Below are 20,267 nucleotides of genomic sequence, written 5' to 3' on the forward strand. Positions count from 1 at the left end.
CGTACCAAAACTCGGATTGATGAATGCTACCGACTCAACAAGATCGTCAACCGCACCGCCATACGCGCCAACGCCGGAGACAAGGAAGCGACGGCAGTCCTAACGGCGCTACAGGCACAACATGAGGAAGCTATCAAAAGAAAGAAGAAACTTTCCAGAGAAGACAAACGAGAGGATCGAAACCGCAAAATCGCCTCCCTAGCGAAATCTATGCTAGAGAGCACCAACGAAGATGAGACCTGGCGCTACATTCGATCGAGACTGGACCCACCAAAAAAGTGCCTGGGACTCACACCAATCGTTTATGAGGAAGCGCTGAGGACGGAGAGTGCCTCAGTGAATGAGGCCTGGACGGACCACGGCACAGAGCTGCATGAAGACGCAACTGGGCACTGCCGAAACCGAATCTATTGGCACCAATATGCTGCCAAACTACAGCGCCTCGACCCGGTACCGGAATGGAACGACCCAATCTTCTGGCCTGAATCTGTTCGGACCCTGCTATGCTCAAGCAACCGCAAAACACCTGGCTTTAACGGTATCCCTGCGGAGTGGATGAAACTGGTGACCCCAAAAGACGAGACAACAGGGACACCATCGATACCAGATGAACCTGACACAATCTTAGGCAAACGCCTTCTGGAGCTCATCCAACGCATGTTCGAAGAGGCGTACATCCCGGATGTACGGAGGACTGCCGAGGTCGTACCGATCCTCAAAAAGGACTCCCCCACAGACATGAACGACTACCAGACTATGCGCCTCATCCCGTCAATCATGAAGCTACTTTGCGCCATTCCCACGAACCGGATCCAGAGAGGCCTCCAGGAGCGCAAGTTCTTCGCCCCAGAACAGGCTGGATTCCGGAGCCGCGAGGAATGCATGAGCCATGCCCTGACCCACATTGAAGTGGCGCAACGTCGCTCCATTGGCGGCCAACAACCAACTTACGTATGCTTCATCGACTTTCAAAAGGCCTTTGAAACGGCCCCGCACGAGGCTCCGTTTCTCAAGATGGAACGCGCCGGAGTCTCCGAAAAGTGCTTGGCGTTCTTCAGTGCGCTCTATGCAGACTCGTGGATGCGCATCCGACTGGGCGACGGGTCAAAAACCCCTTCCATAAGAATCCGACGTGGACTGCGACAGGGCGAACCCGCATCCACGCTCCTTTTCAGCATCTTCATCAACGATCTGCTGAACAACCGCAGACAATTCGTGGTTGAGGTGCCGTGGATAGACTGCGGAGAGCCCGGTAAAGAGCCCTCGCATAGGAACCGCCTCGCAGGCCTTCTATTCGCGGACGATGTGGTGCTGTTGGCACCCGCCCCGGAAACGCTTGCGGCTAGCATGGAACAAGTTAGCGCCTGGGCCGATCGCTGGGAGATGAGCATAGGAGCATCGAAGTGCGGCGTCATGGTCATCCATGGAGACTCGCAGAGCATTCGCAATCGCTCGTGGCGGTTGCAGAATCAGGAAATTCCGATCGTGGAAAAATATCGCTACCTGGGGGTCTGTCTCACGCCGACGCTCGACGAAAAGGCACACGTTGACGAGATGATCGCCAAGATGCATAGAGGTACAGCGATCGCACGCCCATTCCTATCCGATCCCTCTATCCCCTTAGCAATCCGTACGAGGGCGCTAAGGATGTGTATCATCCAGCCTGCGACCTGGGGTGCTGGGTGGTGCGGCATGAAGCACACAAATGCCTCACGTCTGCAGACAGCCGCTAACAGGGCAATGCGACTCGTTGTTGTTGTTGGATGCTCAATGCAGAGCAGAGCAACCAACCCGCTGGCACTCGGACTTGAACTCCAAATACCCTCGACAGAAGCGATAGCAGCAGGCTGCCGGGCATGTATGCGGGCCAAAGGGCCCACTATGCGCACCTCTTTGAGTCGGATTTTCATGCAGACCCCAACGCACCGCTAGAACACTTGGATGAAATCAGCGCAGATTTGGCTGAAGCGCCTCTTACGCGAAAACACGCTACCCAATCGTTCCCCAGAAATATAGAATTCTCCCGTCGCCTGAAGCGTACGGTCCAAACGCCAATATGGGAAGGTAGACACGGTACCAGTCGCGCTAGTAACGCCGGCTTGACCCTGTACCGGAACTACAACCCAACATACACGTGCAAGTACTGGTGGGAGGCGCTGGAATTCCCGGGACTTGCTCGCGGTACCCAGTGGCTTGCCAAAATCCGCGTTGGTGGCTTCTGACTACCAGCACCGGCTCTAAGCCGTATAGGAACACTGGAATCGCACTGGGAATCACACTGTCCCTGCTATCGAGACGAGACCCCTCGAGACGCTGACATATTTGGGCTTACAGTGCCCGCGCTGGAAACAGGAGCGCAACGAGCTCCTTGAAGGACAGCAGCAGCTGGGCATCACCGTGATAGTCGAAGGCCGGACACTCACTCTGAGTGTAGCACTGGCAACTGATGGTCCGCTAACCGAGCCTCAGTGCTCATTAGTGGCCAACAAATTCACGTGCTACCTTCTAGAAAGAAGGGTCCAGCGAATCGGATGCGCACACGGGCTCAGTGCGCTTTCTGTGCTTACCCACTGTGGTGGGTGTCAAGCACAAACCTGCATTGCCAACCGACAACAACGCATTCCATGCATGATCATGAAGGAGAGAGGCAGCTCCCAAGATATATCCGAACAGTCAGGTTTCTCCAGCGTGTCGTGCAGCGAAGACAAGCCTGCATCCGCAGACTGTCCGAGCACACACTGACGACGAGAACCGATTCTATGTCGGGTGAACCACGCCTCGAGCCGACGCCCTCCGTGGTAAGGAAACGCCGTTCTATCTCCGTGATGCATCTGCACCAAAGGTAAGGACGCTATTTTGGACAATTAGGGTAGGCACAAGGCACAAGGTAGAACGAATGAAACGACCAGAATATCCAAGAAGAGGTGTAGATAATGTAACTTGGAAGTAGAGGGTTTGATGGATACCTCACCGCGCACTGAAGAATAACACAAAAAAAGAAAGAAAAGAAAAAGCGTAAAATCGGAGAATGCTGCCACAAGTAAACGTCTTGTCTATGAAAAAAAGAATCGCGCTCGGTGGGCGCACCTAGGAGATCGGGAAGTTAACTGACAAGATGCGTGTGCCGTTGTTGAAGGGAAACGCGATCGTGATCAGAAGCGTGTTGTTCTAGCTGTGAAAGTCGGATTTCCGTTGAGATCGTAACCAAGTACAGTATTTCAGTTCGTTTTTGTTTCAAACTTCAAACAAGTCTAGTCAAGTGTTTTTCGCAGTATAGAACGGAAGCGTTCAAAGAGCGTTCAAGAAATAAAAATAAAAAACTAAAAAAAGAAAAGTTATGAAAAAGCAAGTCCACGATCCTGGAGGCGCATTGGCGCCGGCTGCCAGAAAAAAAAAACAAAAAAACCGTACGGAATCCAGAAGAAAAGGAAGAGAGGAAGGACCGAAAGTGGGAGGCCCTACGTTGAAGGCGGCAAGAAAGACAACTGTACGACGAGATGGTGGTGAAAGCCATTCATCTTGGACATATCAAGGATCCCTACAGGGGAAAGCTGCGAGACGCTATCAAAAAGCGTGTCGACTCGTACTCCAAGAGTATTGTCAATGCGTCGTCGGGACTGATGTATTTGGCGAGGAAGATGTACGAAGACGTGAAGCACATGGAAACGGTCGAGATTCCAGACAAGTTTTTCGACAAGACGTTTATTCGTCACCTGATGCTTGGCACAGAGAAAGCGCGGATGGAAAATGAGCGGTTGCATGTTCTCCACGAAAAACATCCCTTTTACAGCTTCAAGGGTACTCGAAACAAGGGTGACTGGGGTGTTTACGACTGCGGGTCGATGAAGTACATCACGAATCTGAAGAACCATTTGACAACGAACCTCGAACGTTGCATGATACGCGCCGTATTTGCACTGTTCCCTGGCATCTCTCGCAGGAGGATATGGGCGATTGTCAACGGCATCACGAATGATCGCAGGCATGAAGGTGAGGTCGAATTCGTCGACAGGAAGGCGTCAAAAGAGAGCACGAATGAAGCTTCTGTAATCCGTGCGGTTATACAAGAGCACCGTGCAATCTTGGGGTTGGCAAATCCAACAGACAACATATCAGAGCTGAACAAAAGATAAGGAAAGATACTATCGCCTCGTCCGGCGGTATATCGTGCTTCTGGACCGAGAGCTCGAACGCAAGGCAGAGATGAAGCTGAGCGAAGAGACAAATGACGAGTGGGAGAGATGGAAGGCGTTCCTAATGGGTAAGCGCCTCAGCGTCGTTCCAATGTGCAACATCAAGTCACATTTTGCGAAAGTCGACCCCAACGCACATTACAGCAAAATGAAGGAGATCTGTCCGGAGGTCGATGTAAAGAAGACAGAGTTCACCGGTGAAAACCGGGAGACGTGCTGGAAGAATATCTTCGATTTCAAACGCCTCAAAGTCAGCAAACAAAAGGTATTTACTGGGTTGATCGAAACCGATGGAGTAGCCTTGTGTGTACACTATCGGCGGTTGAAGAGAGATCGTCCAGTTCCGCCCTCGGCTTCGCCCGTGACGAAGGATGGAGATGAGAAGAAGGCGGATCCTGTGATGCAGGAGGTGTAGGATAACGCCTTTATGGTTGGCGCGGCGAAGCATGAAGAAAACAAGAAGGCGGGCCCTGAGACACAGAAAGTGCAGGATAACGATCTTGTCGTTGGCGCGGGCCCCGGGAATACGAATATCATAATTATCGCAGCACCGAAGCGTGCGGAAGATGGTACTGACAGCAACTTGCGTCAGAAAGACATGCGTCTTTTGAGGTTCTCGAGAGCGATATACTATCGAGAATCGGGTATAACGAATGCAAGGAAGAAAATTGGGACGTGGAATGCAGGAATGAAGGATCGCCTGGAAGCTTTGAGCGAGGTGACGAGCCGCGGAGCGGACTTTACAGCTTTTCGGAAATTCGTGGAAGATCGTGTTGCCCATTGAGATGCGCTGTGGGAGGAGTATACCAAGCCCGGTGGGCTCGTCTGCGATTGAATCTATACAGTGGGAGGCAGCGGGCGTTTGCCAATTTTTTCAATCAGCTGAGCGCCCTCAAGGAGGATGAAAATCAGAGGCTCGTAGTAGCGTACGGAGCAGGGCGATGGAAGACCCAAAAAGGGACTACGCCAGCTCCAACGACAAGAACGTACAAGGAGTGTGCACGGCGTTTCGTTACGATACCAGTAGATGAGTTCCGAACATCGTATACACACCAAGAGTTGGGGTGTACACTTCAGAGAGTCGAGATGGAAAAGTGTCAGCGGAGCCCTGAGGAAATAGCAAAGTACGCACCGCTAACAGAAGAGCGAATGGAAAGAAGAGCGAAAGTTCGTGGACTACTTGCATTAGTGAGTACAACTCCCAACGGCATGAAACGCATGGAGTTTGTGAACCGTGACTTAAATGCCGCTATCAGTATAAGGAAATGTGCGGTGCTGGAGAACTGAACTCCAGAGTTGACACGAGAGAAAACTTTATTGGACAACCTCTCAAAGTGGAACTATATGAGAAACAGTTGGAAGCAGTAGTGGGTGGCCGGTCCAAGAAAACTGAGAGGCGTCTGCACGTCAGTTCAAGACGCTATGTCTAGGGCGCGGTTGCCGCCACTACTGTACACCGCTGGCGACAACGTTTTTCTTTCGAAAGGCGTTTGTTGTTGGCGGTGATGGCGACTCTCACCCGAGCGTCTGTCCGCGTGCCCGTAGCGCAACAGGCGGAAGTTCTCAGAGCCAGCGAAAAAGATAAGCAAGTACGGAATGAGCTCGCACGGGCGCTGCAAAATATATGGCAAGGCGGCAGTATAGTCCTGGGCCGTTTCCTTCACATCCAGCGATTAAACCAACGCTGGTCGCGTGCACAGCGGGCCCCAAGTCGTGTGCCGTTGTCAACCGGGCAAGCGCAAGGAACGTCACGTTCTAGCACACTGGGGAGTCTCCAGCAGCCGTGGGAGCCGCTTGGAGCACCACCGACAGCGTTTCGCTTTCTGAGTGACCTCGTCTTCTACTGGAGCACAGTGGGAATCGGTCGCCAAACACCCGGAGAAGAGTTTTGTGACCTTTTCGAGTGCACCATAGCTACCGGTGATCGCATCCAAGTGGCAACCCTATCTTGGAAACAGCGACTATTGGAAACATTGCTCTATGCCACCATCGACTCTTTTCAGCTGCTTCTGTACTGGCTCCGGGTAGCACTGCGTCGAGTCGCCCGGTTCTTGGAGCGTGACTGGTACTCGCAATGTCTCTTGAGTCGCGAGAGACGCTGCCGAGTAGCCAGTACCTTACGTTTCGTAGACACTTGCTGCGCACGTCTGCAATTGCTACAAAGCTCCGATCGCCATGCACTGGCACTCACGATACAGTGGCTCATGCGTGTGCATCTTGCACTGTTCTATTTGTATGGGCGCTACTATGACCCAGCGAAGAGGCTTGCTGGTGTGCGTCTCGTGCATATTGGGCGGTCAAGGGCGTATTCACCTCGATATGATGCTCTAGGTCTTTTGCTCATCGTGCAGCTCGTCCTCGAACCCATTGATGTGTTGATGCAGCGTCCAGCATGGAAGCGAAAGCTCCGCGTGCTTTTCAAATGGGCACTTGAGCTGTTTCGCAAAATGTATGCCAGTGTATCCACCTCGAAGCGAATCGCAGGTGATGGCGTCTCGCAGGCTCGGCCTCAGATGGTGACCGCTGTGCACACCACAGATCGATTCTCGGGCGAAGAAACCGGGCTTCCTGGCTCCAGAACGACAGATCAACAGCGGTCATGGTCTGTGGTATCGCCCAAATTCGAGCCTGTACCCACTGCAAGGCGAGCGCGAAACGAGTCGCGACACCGCTGCGTGCTCTGCTTGGATCAGTGCCAGGACCCCACATGTACTGCCTGTGGACACGTCTTCTGTTGGATCTGCATCCTGGACTGGGTGCGTCAGCAAAACTCTTGTCCAGTTTGTCGTCGAGAGGCACAGTTGAATGACTTACGTTGCCTCTACAGCCTCGGATGAATTCATTGTATGCCTAAGCGTTCCGTGCTCGTCGGATCGCTGAAAACGCCCTAATATGACAGTGTCTAACCTGACGGTGATTGCACCCATGCCAGAATTGAGTGGAACAGGTCTTCCAATGTGGACGTAAACACGTACGAGAGGATCGATTCCAGTTGTCACCAACGCAAGCCATTGCAGGCGTTTTCTGCGACTGCTTCCTTTCTCTCTCTTGTATCGGGTATCAAGTACGTCGGTCTCCCACTGTCCCTCGAGCTACGTTGCCAGAAGTCGAAGGATGCTGGTAGCAAAATTAAATGAAGTCCCGATTACGCAGTTTCCGGTCGTTGTTGGCGCAATTCATGTACATGCGGGAGCTTCGATCTAAGCGCCGCATATTATTTTCATCTTCTTTGCGTGCTACCTCGGAACGCGCTTCGCCTGGATTTCGTCGGGTGTAACTAAGCGTGGACCACAGCGCTCCTCTAGGACTCGCCAAGTCAAGCGCAAAAGTGTACCTGATTGTTCAGCGCATTCTCTTGACGGGCACAGAAGGCTGGCCTCGATGCCCGCTATGTTTCCGCGTCTGATGCCGTTCCGGAGATTGCAGGCTTCTGCAGAACAATTGCCGCAGCACGTACTCTGTCCGCTGTAGGTGCAAGCGCACACTCTTCCATTCAGCTGAGGTTTTGTGGAAGTCCATCGTATGCATGATGGGGCAAGTCGATCCATTCCGATCCTTTTATGCTCTTTCCAAAGCGATGACGCACGCTCCAGTGAACGCGATCATTGCGATGACTGAGGCCGAGTCTGGTTCGCTTTTCAATGAAACTAGTATCGTCGAAATTCTCTAAAGGCATACCCCGTGGAATGCATTACTCTGCTGCTCTCGGATGCCATTTGGTTGGCGATCTTATCGAAAACAGGTTTTCTTTGAACGACATCGATTATTTGACTTGACGAATTCACGAAATGATCGGCATGAATTTGTGAGCAAGTCGTCGTGAGACAGCACCGAGATTTTTCCATTCCCGCCAAGGAAGCAGCGCGAATTGCGGCGTCTATGGGTCGCCCTGAAACAGGTAAATCAAAAAGATGAAGATTGCGTGATATGAACGTGCAACGTACAGGGAAAGGAAAGGAATAGACTCTTGAACGCGAGAGTTGCATAATAATAACGGTCATGTCATGAAATCTGGTTCGAGAGCGAAGCGAATTAACTAGTGTCTGCTAAAGTAACAAATTCAAGCTGCGAGCAGTCGAAAAAGTCGCTCCGAAAGGACGCCGGAGAATCCTACAACCATCCATGAATCCGTATGCCCCAGTTGCGGCAGTCGGAATGACGAGAGTGTGTATCAGAAATGTTCGGAGAATACGTCGAATGGCAGAAACAGGGCGAGCACTTCAGTGTAACAATCTAACCCGACACGCTTACAGATGACGCGACGACAATGGCCAAACTTGGTCTGATGCGCGCTTTCGTATTCATGGATATTCTACTCGAACCCTCTTTGCAATCCTTTTCCACCTCATGCGCGTCGGTACGCCGGCAAGCGTCCAGGCTGTGGAACGCATGCTCCCATTTTAGGTTCAAGCAGCATGCTTTGGGATGAAAACGCCCCCGTGAATCCATGATGAGCAGTAGAATAGAAAACTGAATAAAGGGAATGGCTTTGGCTGCAGACCGAACGTCCGCTTGAAGAAACCCACATGGAATTGGTATACAGGCCCACGAAACGGAATTTTATAGTGCAAAATCAAATATTCGAATCAGACTTCTCCCACGGCGTCGCTGCAGCAGTCTGTAATCAGGGACGAAACCACGGCAACTCCCCAGATCCGTCTGAGCTTCGACATCCCCACAAGAGGCTTGCCTTCCGAGACGGAATTTCGATCTATCCAGCATCGTCATATGCGCCGCCGCCGCTATGGCCGCTATCGCCTGCAGAGACATGATGGCGTTGTGGTGCTGTGAACTGCTTCAGCACGGAAAAACTGAATGGAATCATCCGGAAGCGAAAACAAGTTGCTACGTTCGTGCCGAGAGCGCCACTTGCAGTTTGAATACAGGCAACGCTTCTGATGATGTTTTGCTTGCGGCAACATGTGCCATAACCCCGGTACCACTGCAACGTGGGAGAAATGCTTCAAACTTGGACCCTTTCGAGACACGATCTCCGAACCCGTTTCGCCAGTTGAAAGTGGCTGTGCATCTTTTGGGCTCGAAGAAACATAGAGAGTCAAGAAGCTGCACTCTCCGTCGGCAAAGAGACGAACAAGACATGCATACGAGATCATAGACGTTGCATAGTCTGCAACATTGCTGCCTTCGTTGGGCCCAAGAGGCGAATCGCTGTATGGTCCGACACCGCAGTTGCCATTCGTTCAACGTTCTCTGCTAATGTTCTGGACGCTGCTCATTCGCTGTCTCTTTTAACCTGAGGCTCACTCTAGAATAGGAACTGTACACGTGAGTTTCGAATACGAGGGGTATCCATCCGCAATCGCTCCCAAGGTTCTACAAGACAACTGGCAAGAAGAACCTAATACGTAACGTTCTTCCGGACAGCGTTCTTGCTCGGTGCAGTCAACGCCCGCTGTGCTACTATACTCTGTGACACGCAACGAATAAATAAATAGGCCTGAAAAGGCGATTTCTATTCTGGTGTCGTATGCAAGAACACGAGGCTCGTCTCGCAGCTGAGTATACCTCAGTGAACGATAGTCTCGCTGACGTCGATTCCAAGGACAGCTTCACAACGGAGACGCCGTCTAGGTGCACAGGAAAAGCTTGTCCAGTGAGCCCATGGTGACAAGCTCCCCAGTTCGTCGTGGAATCAGTGACCAGCTGCGCTATGAAATAACCAGTCAGCAGCAAAGAGCCAAAGCGGTTACAAGTCCAGAGCCGAGTGCTCGAAATTGCTTGACAGGGTGCTCTCTCGTGCCTCTGCCTTCAAACGGCTCCTGCAGTCACTTAAAGTTAAGGAAGCAGACTGAGTGAGCTCCAAAAGCCGTGCGTGAGGCTCAGGGAACCGAAAGTACCCCATCAACCGAGACGCACCTCGTGCGCTACAGGCACCGGCTGTAGGAAAAGAAAACTTCGTTGAGCAACGTGCCTGCGCTAGGCAGTCAAGCGAGCAGGGAACTTTGCCGTCTCCACCTCTACCGCAGCCGCCGTACAGCAGCTTGCTCTATATGAACGCTACAAGATAGCTAGCGCGGAGTACCCATGCGCCAAGGTTGCCGCAGTGCCCCTCAAGGTCACCACCGGACTGCTCCGAGATGCCGGAGCAGCACGGGATTTCTTGCAGGCGCGCAGCGTACACGTTATCGCGTTGCTACCACTCCAGGGAAGGCTGTTTCAGGGCGGACTTGTAGACGGACCAGCACAGCTTTGAACTTGACAATCCCGTGAAGCAAAGGTGCGTTTGCGCCGATGGGCACCAGGAAAGAATTGAGCCTCAGCGAACGCAAAGTCGTGGTAAACGTTTACGACATTGTCGACCTGGCAAGCACAAACGACCGGCTCTACCGGCTTGGACTCGGGGTATACCACACTGGTGTCGTTCTGGGAAGAAGGGAATATGCGTACGGTTTTAAGTGGGGCCCCGGGACGGGAGTTTTCTATACGACACCTCGCTGTGCGCCAAACGCGCGCTACCGTCAGAGCCTAGAGTTCGGGCCGATTATCGTAACAGCAACGGAGGCGAGAGAGCGCTTCCGAAGAGTTTGTGAAGAGTTTACTGGTTCGAGCTATCATCTATTGGACAAGAACTGCAACACATTCACCGCTCGAGTTGTTTATGATCTCACGGGCCAGAAACTACCGTCCTGGATCAACCGAACCGCCCGTTGGGCATCGGTTTTCCGGTGCTTGCTTCCTCCAGAGCTAGCGCAACCGCAGTCCGTGCCGAGTGCAGAGATGCTGCCCTCAAGTCATGCACTGGAATATCGATCCATGTTATCTGGTCCTCCGGGGACGGAGGAATGCTCCGATGGGGACGCGCACAGCGGAAGCACGCTGTCGCGGGCGAGCACGCCCCCGAAGGAGGACTCGCAACCCTTGCCTCCTCGAGTTGAGCTGAACGAGATCCTCCAATAAGGAGACAATCGCACGCTGCAATATCTACAAGTAAGTCAGAAAGGCTGATGGATTTCAAATTTTTACTTTCCTGCACGAAGACTATATGAAAAACGTGCTCACCACTGCCGAGGAATGTCTTGAGAGAAGCTGTTTCGCGAAGCGCGCAGTAGGTGCTCGAAACGGGCTGTTGATGTCTTGTAGATGAAACCGGCAGCACATGGATCCGTTTTTGCAGGTCTCCGGAGAGTATCTGTGCAGTGCCAGTGCGCTAGTGCATCGTGCACACGGATACTCGTCGCTGTGTGATATATTCAGACTTGTGTGCTTCCACGAATCGCATCCTACTTATGTGTGCTCCGATTCTGTTCTCTGCCCGAGCTTGCACGATCGCACGTGCAAGCACTTGGCAGGGACACGTTTACAGCGAGTACACAAACTTGGTCTCGTTTGTGCGGAAGCGATCTCGGTAACTTCTGAGCGCGGCGCTCGAGTGCATAGAGGTCTGTTGCGCCGAGCAAGTGCTGCAGTCTCGAGGACAGCGCCCCCGGACTAGCACGGTCGTTCAAATAGCTGGTGTGTCGGCGAGTGTTGGTAGAGGACAGGTGACGCTTGCATGCCATGTTCGCCGCATTACACTTGGGAACTTGAAACGACGACACAGGTACGTTGTTCTGCGGTCACGATCCCGATACGCTGATATAGGCCTGCTGGTTTTCCAAGTCTTTTTCAAAAGCATGTGCTCTAGAGCACGCTCCTTACCAGTAACCGAACGGGAATCCCGGGGAGAGCCGCAAACGTTTCTGTTTTCTTCACTGTAAAGTCATGACCTCGTTATAATCAGAGCGTTAAATTTTGGAACATCTGTACCAGCACATTTTCTTGATTCGAATCGTTTCTCTTACAAGTATTCAACAGAAAGAATGTTTCATGTATGTTGGGGAAATGTGGCGGTAAGACCCGATGCTCGCACCGTCAGCTTGCGAGGAAATGGTCTCATGTGTTCAACTCACTCATTCTGGGGTCAGCAGGTAGATGAACTACCCTATTTGTTGTCACCACACAGAACGTCTTGCGCTGAATAGCTAATTTCCCAAACCCTGTTTGTAAGGCAGTATCCTCGCCAATTCATTTTACTCTGGATGCTCTCCGAGAAATCGTGTTGAAAAAGCTACTGAATGTGAACATGGCATATTGTTGAGACGAACTCTGATAAAGAGACACGAATGGGCGAAGAAAGTATGCAAGCATCTCTGCAACTCCTTCGTGCAATGAAAAATACTCCACTGATATCGCACTGAAACACGAACGTGTAGTATATGAAGGACTCGTGCTCGTATCATTCTATCAGAACATATTTGGTACAAATACTAGTCCTGGATACGGACGCCCAAAGAGGGGCAAAGCGCTATTCATAAAAAGATGAGATGAAGGACCCCATCCAGAACAGCACAGCTTCCTACTCGATGGCGCCTCGCCCAGCTTTCCTCGCTTTGGTGTATCTCGTGAGGAACTATTCCTTGGGGTTCCAGGCGCAGGGCCCCCCGTCGTCCATATTTTTCAGTAATCCTTCCATCAAACCTTTCGACGACAACACTGCCTATGTTCGGGACGAAATGTGCAATACGACCTTGTCGTAGAATCATTGATTTGCAGAAACACGTCCCAACATATCTCGACCTGTCGCCGCGCCACATCGTTGATCGGAATTTCCACTGCGCTCGTACCAGAAAGCCTCAAAACAACCACAAAGATTAGAAGCATATGCGGCCAATGACGAACGCTTCATGGGGTGCACTCTCTGGGTATTCTACCCATCGTAATCTCGCATTGGTGTTCCCGAAAACTGGGGACGTATGTAATGTACTCATGGGCCAATTGATGAAGGCAAAAGACGAGCTGGAGCCGGAAGAAATCAAAGCGGTAGCGAGCTCCGAAGTGATGTCGCAAGAAGAGCGAGAATCACATCAGATCGTCCAAGCAGCACGCGTTAATCTCGGCCTCGGACGGGCAGACGTCGCATCCAAAGGACAGTCGAACTGCCACAGATACCCAGCTTGCATCTTGCGCTATTACGTTTTCCTGAACAGAGCTTACCAGAGAGCAATGCAGACTCCCACCCCGAATCCGAATGCCTTAGCCTCCGAAAGCGTCTGTTCGTTGTCATTCCCGTATGTCAGATAAAGGTCTATTCCGTCACCGTTTACAGTCGTGCACTGAACTGTATGGCCTTCTCAGAAAGCGACGGCCCGTCTCTGCGTAGAAGCATGAAGGATTCGACCAATTGCGCGATGAGCAGCAGCAGAACACCTTCAAAGAATCTCATAGTTACAGAGGAAGTTGAAAGCTGTTCACACGTAAAATGGATCGATGAAAAGTCAGTCTGTATGTAATTGATGAAAGCTTGGCCTGAATTGAGCGACGAGTTTCATTTTCAAACATTCAAGGTAGATGAAGAGGTGAAATCCGTTTCGGATATGGATCACGGATTGAAGGGCATCATGGCCGTCGCCATACCTTCAAGTCAAATGGATGGAGATACAGGGCAGAACTGAAAGCAGATGAATTAACAAGACTGTTCCATTGCTCAGCGTCATAGAGATTTGGGGTTGATGGACACAAAGAGACGTACCAACATTTAGAATCAGGGCGTCCGGACCGTCCTCGACGAATTGAGCACTGTCTAGAGCAGCAAAATGCGCCGCACGCTGCATTTAGAGCGCACATGATTTTCCAAATGGTCTAAGCGAATGAGCTTTGGCAGGAGTACTTGCGACCACGTCTGTGTAGCCAGCATTTTGGGTTGTATGGAGATATCACGTGTTCCTGAACATGTTCAATGATTTAGAGAATGATGTGACCCATACGCGCCGTCTTTCGGTAGTAGGCTCAGGCTCTGAATGTACAGACGCGTGCGGCAGCCGTACGCCTTCTCCTTCGACGACAGCATACAAAGAGTGCAAAAATCGATTTTGTGCGATTCTAATCGATAATTCCAGTTGCGACTTTAGCGTACAGTGGGCACTCGTGCCCGCTGATACAAGCGGGGAAGTAGAGAATGAAACAGAGGCGAATACAAGAGATGATGCTCGGTACGCTGACCAGACGTCAAATGGCGAGGGAATCGAAGGCAAGAGACAGGGTGTGATGTGATCTCACCAGCAACCGAGCGGAAAAGCACTCTCTGTAGCCGCATTTTAGCAGCTCGATCAATGTCCGGAAATACCTCGTGCTTCTTGAGCATCTAGCGGCGCTGCGTCTAGCAAAGTTTCAAGGGAGTCTTTTCGCACTCTATTCGGCATTGTGCTAAAACGTTGAAGTGCTCGAAGTGAACTATCAGTTCCCAAGCGAGATCGCATTCGAATCCCGCCCGAAGCAGGGTCCTGATACATGGCGGTTCAATAATCCAGAACGGCTGGGGCGCCTTTTACGTACACCGGGCACAATTTTTACGTGCTGTTGGCATACGACTATGATGTTCCACGACTTGAAATTACTGAGTATATTCTTAATCGCTCGTAAAAGCACATGGTTCGTTAACGAAGGTGAGCCCCTTCCCCAGGGCTCGCCCGTGCAGGACAAACACGCGCGAGCGAACGCCACGCTCTACTCAGTTCAAAATGGAGTACTGAACTGCTCGCTCTTTTCCTGCAATTGGATCTTTTCCAGAACTATTTTCTGAATGAGCAGCCCCAAAATTCGAAGTACAGCAATGAGCGCCTACGGATTTACAGCTAGTTCAAGGAAGCTCCGTCGTTGGTTCCTACTGGTTCCTTTGAAGCTCTGCCACTGGAATTCGGTGCTTCAACGAAAGTAAGATGATCGATTCGCCACTACCTCGAGCACGAGCTCCCAATACAATCGACATTAGCATTCAATTCACACGCTCTAGCCTAGACTACTGCACTTTCCTTGCACATCCCATGCTCAAATCTACGATTCTTCTTGAATCTTCGACCATTCTGTGCCAAAGCAGCTCGTGGGCACTGCGCTTGGCACCGCTGGATTGAATACCAAAAAATCAAGTACTTTCATTGGGGACTTCTTCACAGGCGCATTCCGAAACTGCACTGAATATGCGACGCCAAATAATCGATTCCACTTAAAGGACAAATCCATCGCTGTTTGTGAGCATTCAGAGAACCGCATTCGACAGCAGCATGGCATCAAGTACGGATTGTATGCTCCCTGAGGCCCCCATCTCTCCTGTTTGAATGGAAAAGTGTCTTCGACTCCGACTTGAGTCATCGGAGCGATCGCTTCCAGTGGAGCATGCGTCACGGCTTTGCATATAGGCGTATACACAGACAGAGAATTCTCGAGTTGTTTTGCAGCCTGGATTTTCCTTCCGGTGTATTCTTCATCAAGGACAAGACGGTACTCCGCAAATCATCTAGTAACTTGAATAGGATGCGCTTGCGTGTGCAGCAGGCAGCGTACCCGCCGAAAGGATCGCGCTGCTGTTGCCCGTGATCGTTGGTAACCGCAACAGGCGCGGAATCGGAGGCCAGCATCGAGCGGAGCCTCCTGTACCCGCCACAGGCACATGTGCCGGGCGATGGAGCAGGCGTTCACGCGCATCAGGGACGTCCCCGGAGGACGGATGTGCTCGACATGTGGGAACACCAAACACAGTCAAGTGTCACCGCTGCGATGAGCGCACCGATGCTATATCAAGTGAAGATCCTGATGGCAAGCGACCAAAATTTGTCGGCGCTGCCTGAGCATGAATTGCGTCGTTAACAGCTGGAAGCAAAGAAATCGGTACATGAACGCTGCCATCGCCATGCCCGGTTTTGTGACAAGTCAGCTTCAGGAACTAGAGAGTCCGACGTTTTGAGCCAGAGATACGAGAGCGAAACGGGTAACAGTCGCAGCAGAAGCGAGTACAGGCGAGTGTTGATGACAGTGCGCGGAGACTCCAACCTCTTGTGTGCAGGCCCGAGTTAAGGACGTGAACCTGTCCCACCATAGTCCGGTAGGGGTAGAGCACGGACGCAAGGACGTGCGTTCGTGGCAAGCAGGTTGGGCGTCTCGTCGAACGGTGCAAGTCTGCCGCGCGGAACGAGTGCGACCATTTCCAAGCGCCTCTTCCTTGCCGTTTCCCGCGAACGTCGTACGCGGGACGGCTGCCAAAAACAGAATCGAACAGGGACTCACGGGGACTTGAACCCCGGACCTCTCGCACGTTCTTCGGTAACTCCCGAAGCGAGCATTCTACCCCTGAACTATGAGTCCCGTTTGTTGCTGGCGCCTGCGATCCACCTGCATCAGCACATCGCGACCGCCGAACTGTAGCAATTATTTGCGATATTCTATATATAAATGGTTGCGCTACGAGCGATGGCGATTGCGCGCGATTTTTTGCGACACATGTGTATATTAAGGACAGATTCATGGGTGATGCTTACGGTATTTCACCTCAACGGGGTTCCACTCGCAGATGCGTGGAATCAAGAGTGGTTTCGTGCTTAACAGCAACCACGTTCGAAGCGCGTTCATTAGAAGAAATAGAAAACCCAAGGGAAAGAATCGTCATCGAAGCGGCGGATCGAAGAGGGTCGGTGTCGTCGGGGTTTGACAAGGAAACGAAATAATCCTCTCCTCGCCGACCATCGAGCAAGGGAGAGCTACTGACGAAGAAAAAGAATAGTGGGGATTGGCGAGCAAAACTTGTTCGCCGTAGAGGACGATGATGAGACTAGAGTGGCACAGAGGGCAAGTGTTTGAGAAATCCCTGGACTGATGCATTGTACCAGAGGCATTAAAGTCAAGGAGTTCATGAACAGTTACTTGAACGCCGAACGCAATATTACACGATGTAAGATGCTGAAGACGAGAACCGTGGAGCTGACGCGAGCATTTTTGGGGCGCAACCTCTCAGGCTCGAAGTGTACAAAGAGAAACTGAAAACGATTGCAGGACGCTGGTCGAAAAAGGCTGGCAGCCGTCTGCGGGCGGATATCAATTTACCCTATGGTCGCGATATGTCTTCGCTCCGCGAAGCAAACAGGCACGGATCAACTGGCGGGTTACTGGAAAGCGCGTCCGCGAACGGATACCAGTTGCGCATGGCCGCTCTGGTTTCCTCAGAGACGTTCTCGGTTACCGCCACCGCCCAGGCCTCTTCAAAGTCGGACAGAAAAGGATGGACGCCTGCTTCGCAGAGTCGCAACACCCCGCGCTCTAAATATGCCTTATCGCCCGTTGCGGTGGCGAGCGCGGTGACGCTGGCCAAGTCAGTAGCCCCGCGTCGTTCAAAGAACTCGTGGCAAACTTTCTCAACATTGTTTCCGTGCAAAGTTTTCACGACCGCATCAAGTTCTGCTTGCGCAAGCTTCGCTGCAGACGACGACCCCCTGATGGAACGTGACAGACGTACAAGCAGACGAATCGCCATCGGCGACAGCGTCTCGACCGTAGTGCTGCCCCGCAAAGCCGCAACGACCGCTCGGGCAGCGAGCGCATAACGAGCACTCTCCACAGCGACTTGGAAAATGATATCCAAGAGCTCTTCTGATAGCTCGGAAGGCTGCGTGGCCTTGAGTATTAACGGAAGCGTCAGCTTTTCCGCCTCCTCCAGAGGTGCCGCGCGGCTGATGAGCATTGTTCCGTCGGGGTCGGTCTCCATCCAACCGGGAGTGCGCGGACGGCGAGATGCTCGTTTCGCTGTGGAGGTCTCATTGGTGGACGCGCTTGTGGTAATGGCACCCGCATGAACGCGGAGCCGTTCCAGACGTGCTGTAATGTCCGCGCGATTGCGATGCAACGCAAGGTAGCAACGTGCAGCGCCGCGCACTGCGCGTTGGTAGTACTCATGCTGATGAAGACGATCTTCCCAGCGAATGAGATCCACATAGGCTGCGATCGTGGATTTCCGTAGACAGTACGCATGAAAGTCGTACTCATCTTCGCGAAAGTCTGTGAAATGCCGCAGAACTGCCGTGTAGTATTTCAGCGCACGATCGATGCGGCCTTGTGCAAGCGCTGCATCCGCGTAAGCTAGTTCGAACCACATGACCTGCAAATTGTACAGCGCTTGAACAGGAGGTGCCTCTCCATCATGTGTGAACATCAAAATCAGCTCCATGGCACGATCAGGTATGCCGGCTAGCAATGCGTACTCAGCTGCGAGTGAGTTCAGTGCGCGATCACGCACGTCCAGGGATCGTGCTCGCTCTGCTGCCTCGTAAGCGCGGCGATATGCTCCAACAGACCGCCAGATCCGCGCTATCGCGGCTCTGCATTCAGGCGAGTCGGTGAACTGTTCTAGAAAGGCGATAGCGCGTTCAGGGTCGCGCGATACCCGCATACAGTGTTCTGCGGCGAAAATCGCGGTCGCCTCATTATGAACCGCAGCTGGGACGTTACCGATCAGTTCGAGAAATACCTCGTCGATGACGCGCTTCTTCGCATCATCCTTGTAAAAATTTTCTAGGATGCGAGCGAAACTAGGAACCTGGGCGATTTCCAGAAAATGATGCATGAGCTCTTTGACTCTTTTTCGGAATTCATCGCAGGATCCCTCCAGGTGGCGAAGCGCTCCTAGCGCGCAACCTAGCACAGGCGCCTCGTCAGGGGTGAAGCACTCTTCGCCGGCGCTGTCGCAAAGTTCCCTCGGGACTGCATCATACAGAGCCACAACATCCCGGCCCGTCGTATCGTTTCGCACAATACCCTCGAGGTACTCCGCATTACTCGGATTTCGGCGCAAGAGTTGCCAGTAACACCTGTGGGCTCGCTCATGATCCCCGATCCGCTCCGCTATACGCGCAGCGGTGTGGAGCGCGAACGTACGATCGAGGATTTTTCCCTCCTGAATGCAAGTCTCGGCGTACTTGAGGGCTTCCTCACGCATATCCGCCTCTTCCAGCAATCTCAGGCGGTACTCGTACGCAAGCGAGGCTTCGGAGATGTTTGATCCCTCTGTGCCGAGCTGGTATTTGGCTGCGATGCGTTCCCATGCATCCAGAACCCGTAACGCTTCCTCGTGACGGCCCAGCAGGTGGTTTGCAACGGCAAGTCCCAGCCAGTTTAGACGCAGCGTCGGCCGCTGCTGAAGCATTTGCTCGCGAGTTCGGAGGAGCCCCTCAAAGTCCCGAATGTGCGCCTGAAGCGGAGATAGTTCGCGCAGCAGTTGCGCATTATTAGGGTCCAACCGGAGCGCCTGCTGGTACGCCTTGGCTGCCTCCTTGTACTCTCGGTCGTGTCTGTGAAGAAGTCCTAAAATATGCCACGCAACTTGGGACCGAATATCTTGCCGGAGGCCGCGCCTGGCGAGCTCGTAGGCCTCGTCGCGTTGATCCAACGCTCGCAAGATGAGACCTTTCATCGCGAGTGTCTCTCCGTGGTCGGGCACTGCACGCAAGATCTGGTCAGCGATCTTGTTTGCCTTTTTGTACTGCTTGATTTCATAAAGTCGAAACATTTGTTTGAACAGCGACTGCTCCTTTGTGGGCAGCGACGGCTTCCGCCCCTGCGCTGACCCAGCACCCGCGGCAGACACCGGAGCCATCCGCTGTGAGTGTCGTGCTCGTACTCCAACAGTTGATCACGTCCTCTGTAAGTAATACTCAAGATTCTTCCCCGAAGAAAATCATGAACAGAGCGCTGATCACTGGACGTTAGAAACTTGATCTTGTCAGTAAGCAGGGACGTGCGTAGAGCCTATCGCGCTCTGCTAGGGTACGGAATTCTCGGCAGACGCCCCGATCAGATGATGGCGTCGATACCCTGAGACACCCACATGTCCATATTGTCGCATTTATTGTTCGAGGCCAGGCCGCCGTCGATGCTTGTACCATGGGCGAAGACCGCCTCAGCGGTATCGCGAATTCGGTGATCCCCGGTTCGTGTAAGAGAGACGCTGTACGCCCGCAATGCTCGTCATCCGCAGCCTCGATGTTTACGCGCTGTGAAACCGCTGTCCATCACCAATGATCGTAGGCGATTCGCAGATAGGTCGCTGTGCGTGTGGATCCGCTGCACTCGGCCCGAGTTGATGCGCTCGTCCCGACCACCCCAGGTCGATAGCTTCAAGGGCTGCAGCGCAGTCCAGTGGCTTTTGGTTGTTGTTGGAACGGGCCGTTTCAGCGCTACGCTGCGATGTAATCGAGCACCACTGCATAGCGAGACGCGAGGCAATACGGGCTCCTTGCATGAAAAGGTTTAGGCGCA

General features: G+C 52.5%; 4 protein-coding genes and 3 non-coding genes across 7 annotated transcripts, besides 2 other annotated features; 3 read left to right on the plus strand and 4 right to left on the minus strand.

The window, feature by feature from the left end:
• Positions 1-210: 210 nt before the first annotated feature.
• Positions 211-1,932, plus strand: CYME_CMT010C (retroelement, alive; the record flags this gene model as incomplete). The annotated part of the gene is made up of 1 exon (XM_005539027.1): positions 211-1,932. The coding sequence occupies one exon, from the start codon at positions 211-213 to the stop codon at positions 1,930-1,932; it is 1,722 nt and encodes a 573-aa protein (XP_005539084.1).
• A 514-nt stretch (positions 1,933-2,446) lies between these two features.
• Positions 2,447-5,701: a sequence feature (repetitive element).
• Positions 5,699-7,030, plus strand: CYME_CMT012C (similar to C3HC4 zinc-binding integral peroxisomal membrane protein PEX10; the record flags this gene model as incomplete). Its single annotated transcript, XM_005539028.1, has 1 exon — positions 5,699-7,030. The coding sequence occupies one exon, from the start codon at positions 5,699-5,701 to the stop codon at positions 7,028-7,030; it is 1,332 nt and encodes a 443-aa protein (XP_005539085.1).
• A 1,719-nt stretch (positions 7,031-8,749) lies between these two features.
• On the minus strand, positions 8,750-10,240 carry CYME_CMT013T. The gene has a single exon (XR_002461686.1). It is a non-coding gene; the product is annotated as a hypothetical transcript (transcript).
• A 205-nt stretch (positions 10,241-10,445) lies between these two features.
• CYME_CMT014C (hypothetical protein, conserved) lies at positions 10,446-11,111 on the plus strand (the record flags this gene model as incomplete). Its single annotated transcript, XM_005539029.1, has 1 exon — positions 10,446-11,111. The coding sequence occupies one exon, from the start codon at positions 10,446-10,448 to the stop codon at positions 11,109-11,111; it is 666 nt and encodes a 221-aa protein (XP_005539086.1).
• Positions 11,112-14,803: 3,692 nt separating this feature from the next.
• CYME_CMT015T lies at positions 14,804-16,309 on the minus strand. The gene is given in 2 exon segments (XR_002461687.1): positions 14,804-16,277; positions 16,293-16,309. It is a non-coding gene; the product is annotated as a hypothetical transcript (transcript).
• Positions 16,242-16,328, minus strand: CYME_CMT016R. The gene is given in 2 exon segments: positions 16,242-16,277; positions 16,293-16,328. It is a non-coding gene; the product is annotated as a tRNA-Pro (tRNA).
• Positions 16,329-16,346: 18 nt separating this feature from the next.
• Positions 16,347-18,579: a sequence feature (possible transcribed region).
• On the minus strand, positions 17,065-19,605 carry CYME_CMT018C (probable N-terminal acetyltransferase; the record flags this gene model as incomplete). The annotated part of the gene is made up of 1 exon (XM_005539030.1): positions 17,065-19,605. One exon carries the CDS (start codon positions 19,603-19,605, stop codon positions 17,065-17,067), a length of 2,541 nt encoding a protein of 846 aa, XP_005539087.1.
• Positions 19,606-20,267: the final 662 nt, after the last annotated feature.

The sequence above is a fragment of the Cyanidioschyzon merolae genome, chromosome 20, assembly GCF_000091205.1.
Source record: "Cyanidioschyzon merolae strain 10D DNA, chromosome 20, complete genome".
NCBI lineage: Eukaryota > Rhodophyta > Bangiophyceae > Cyanidiales > Cyanidiaceae > Cyanidioschyzon > Cyanidioschyzon merolae.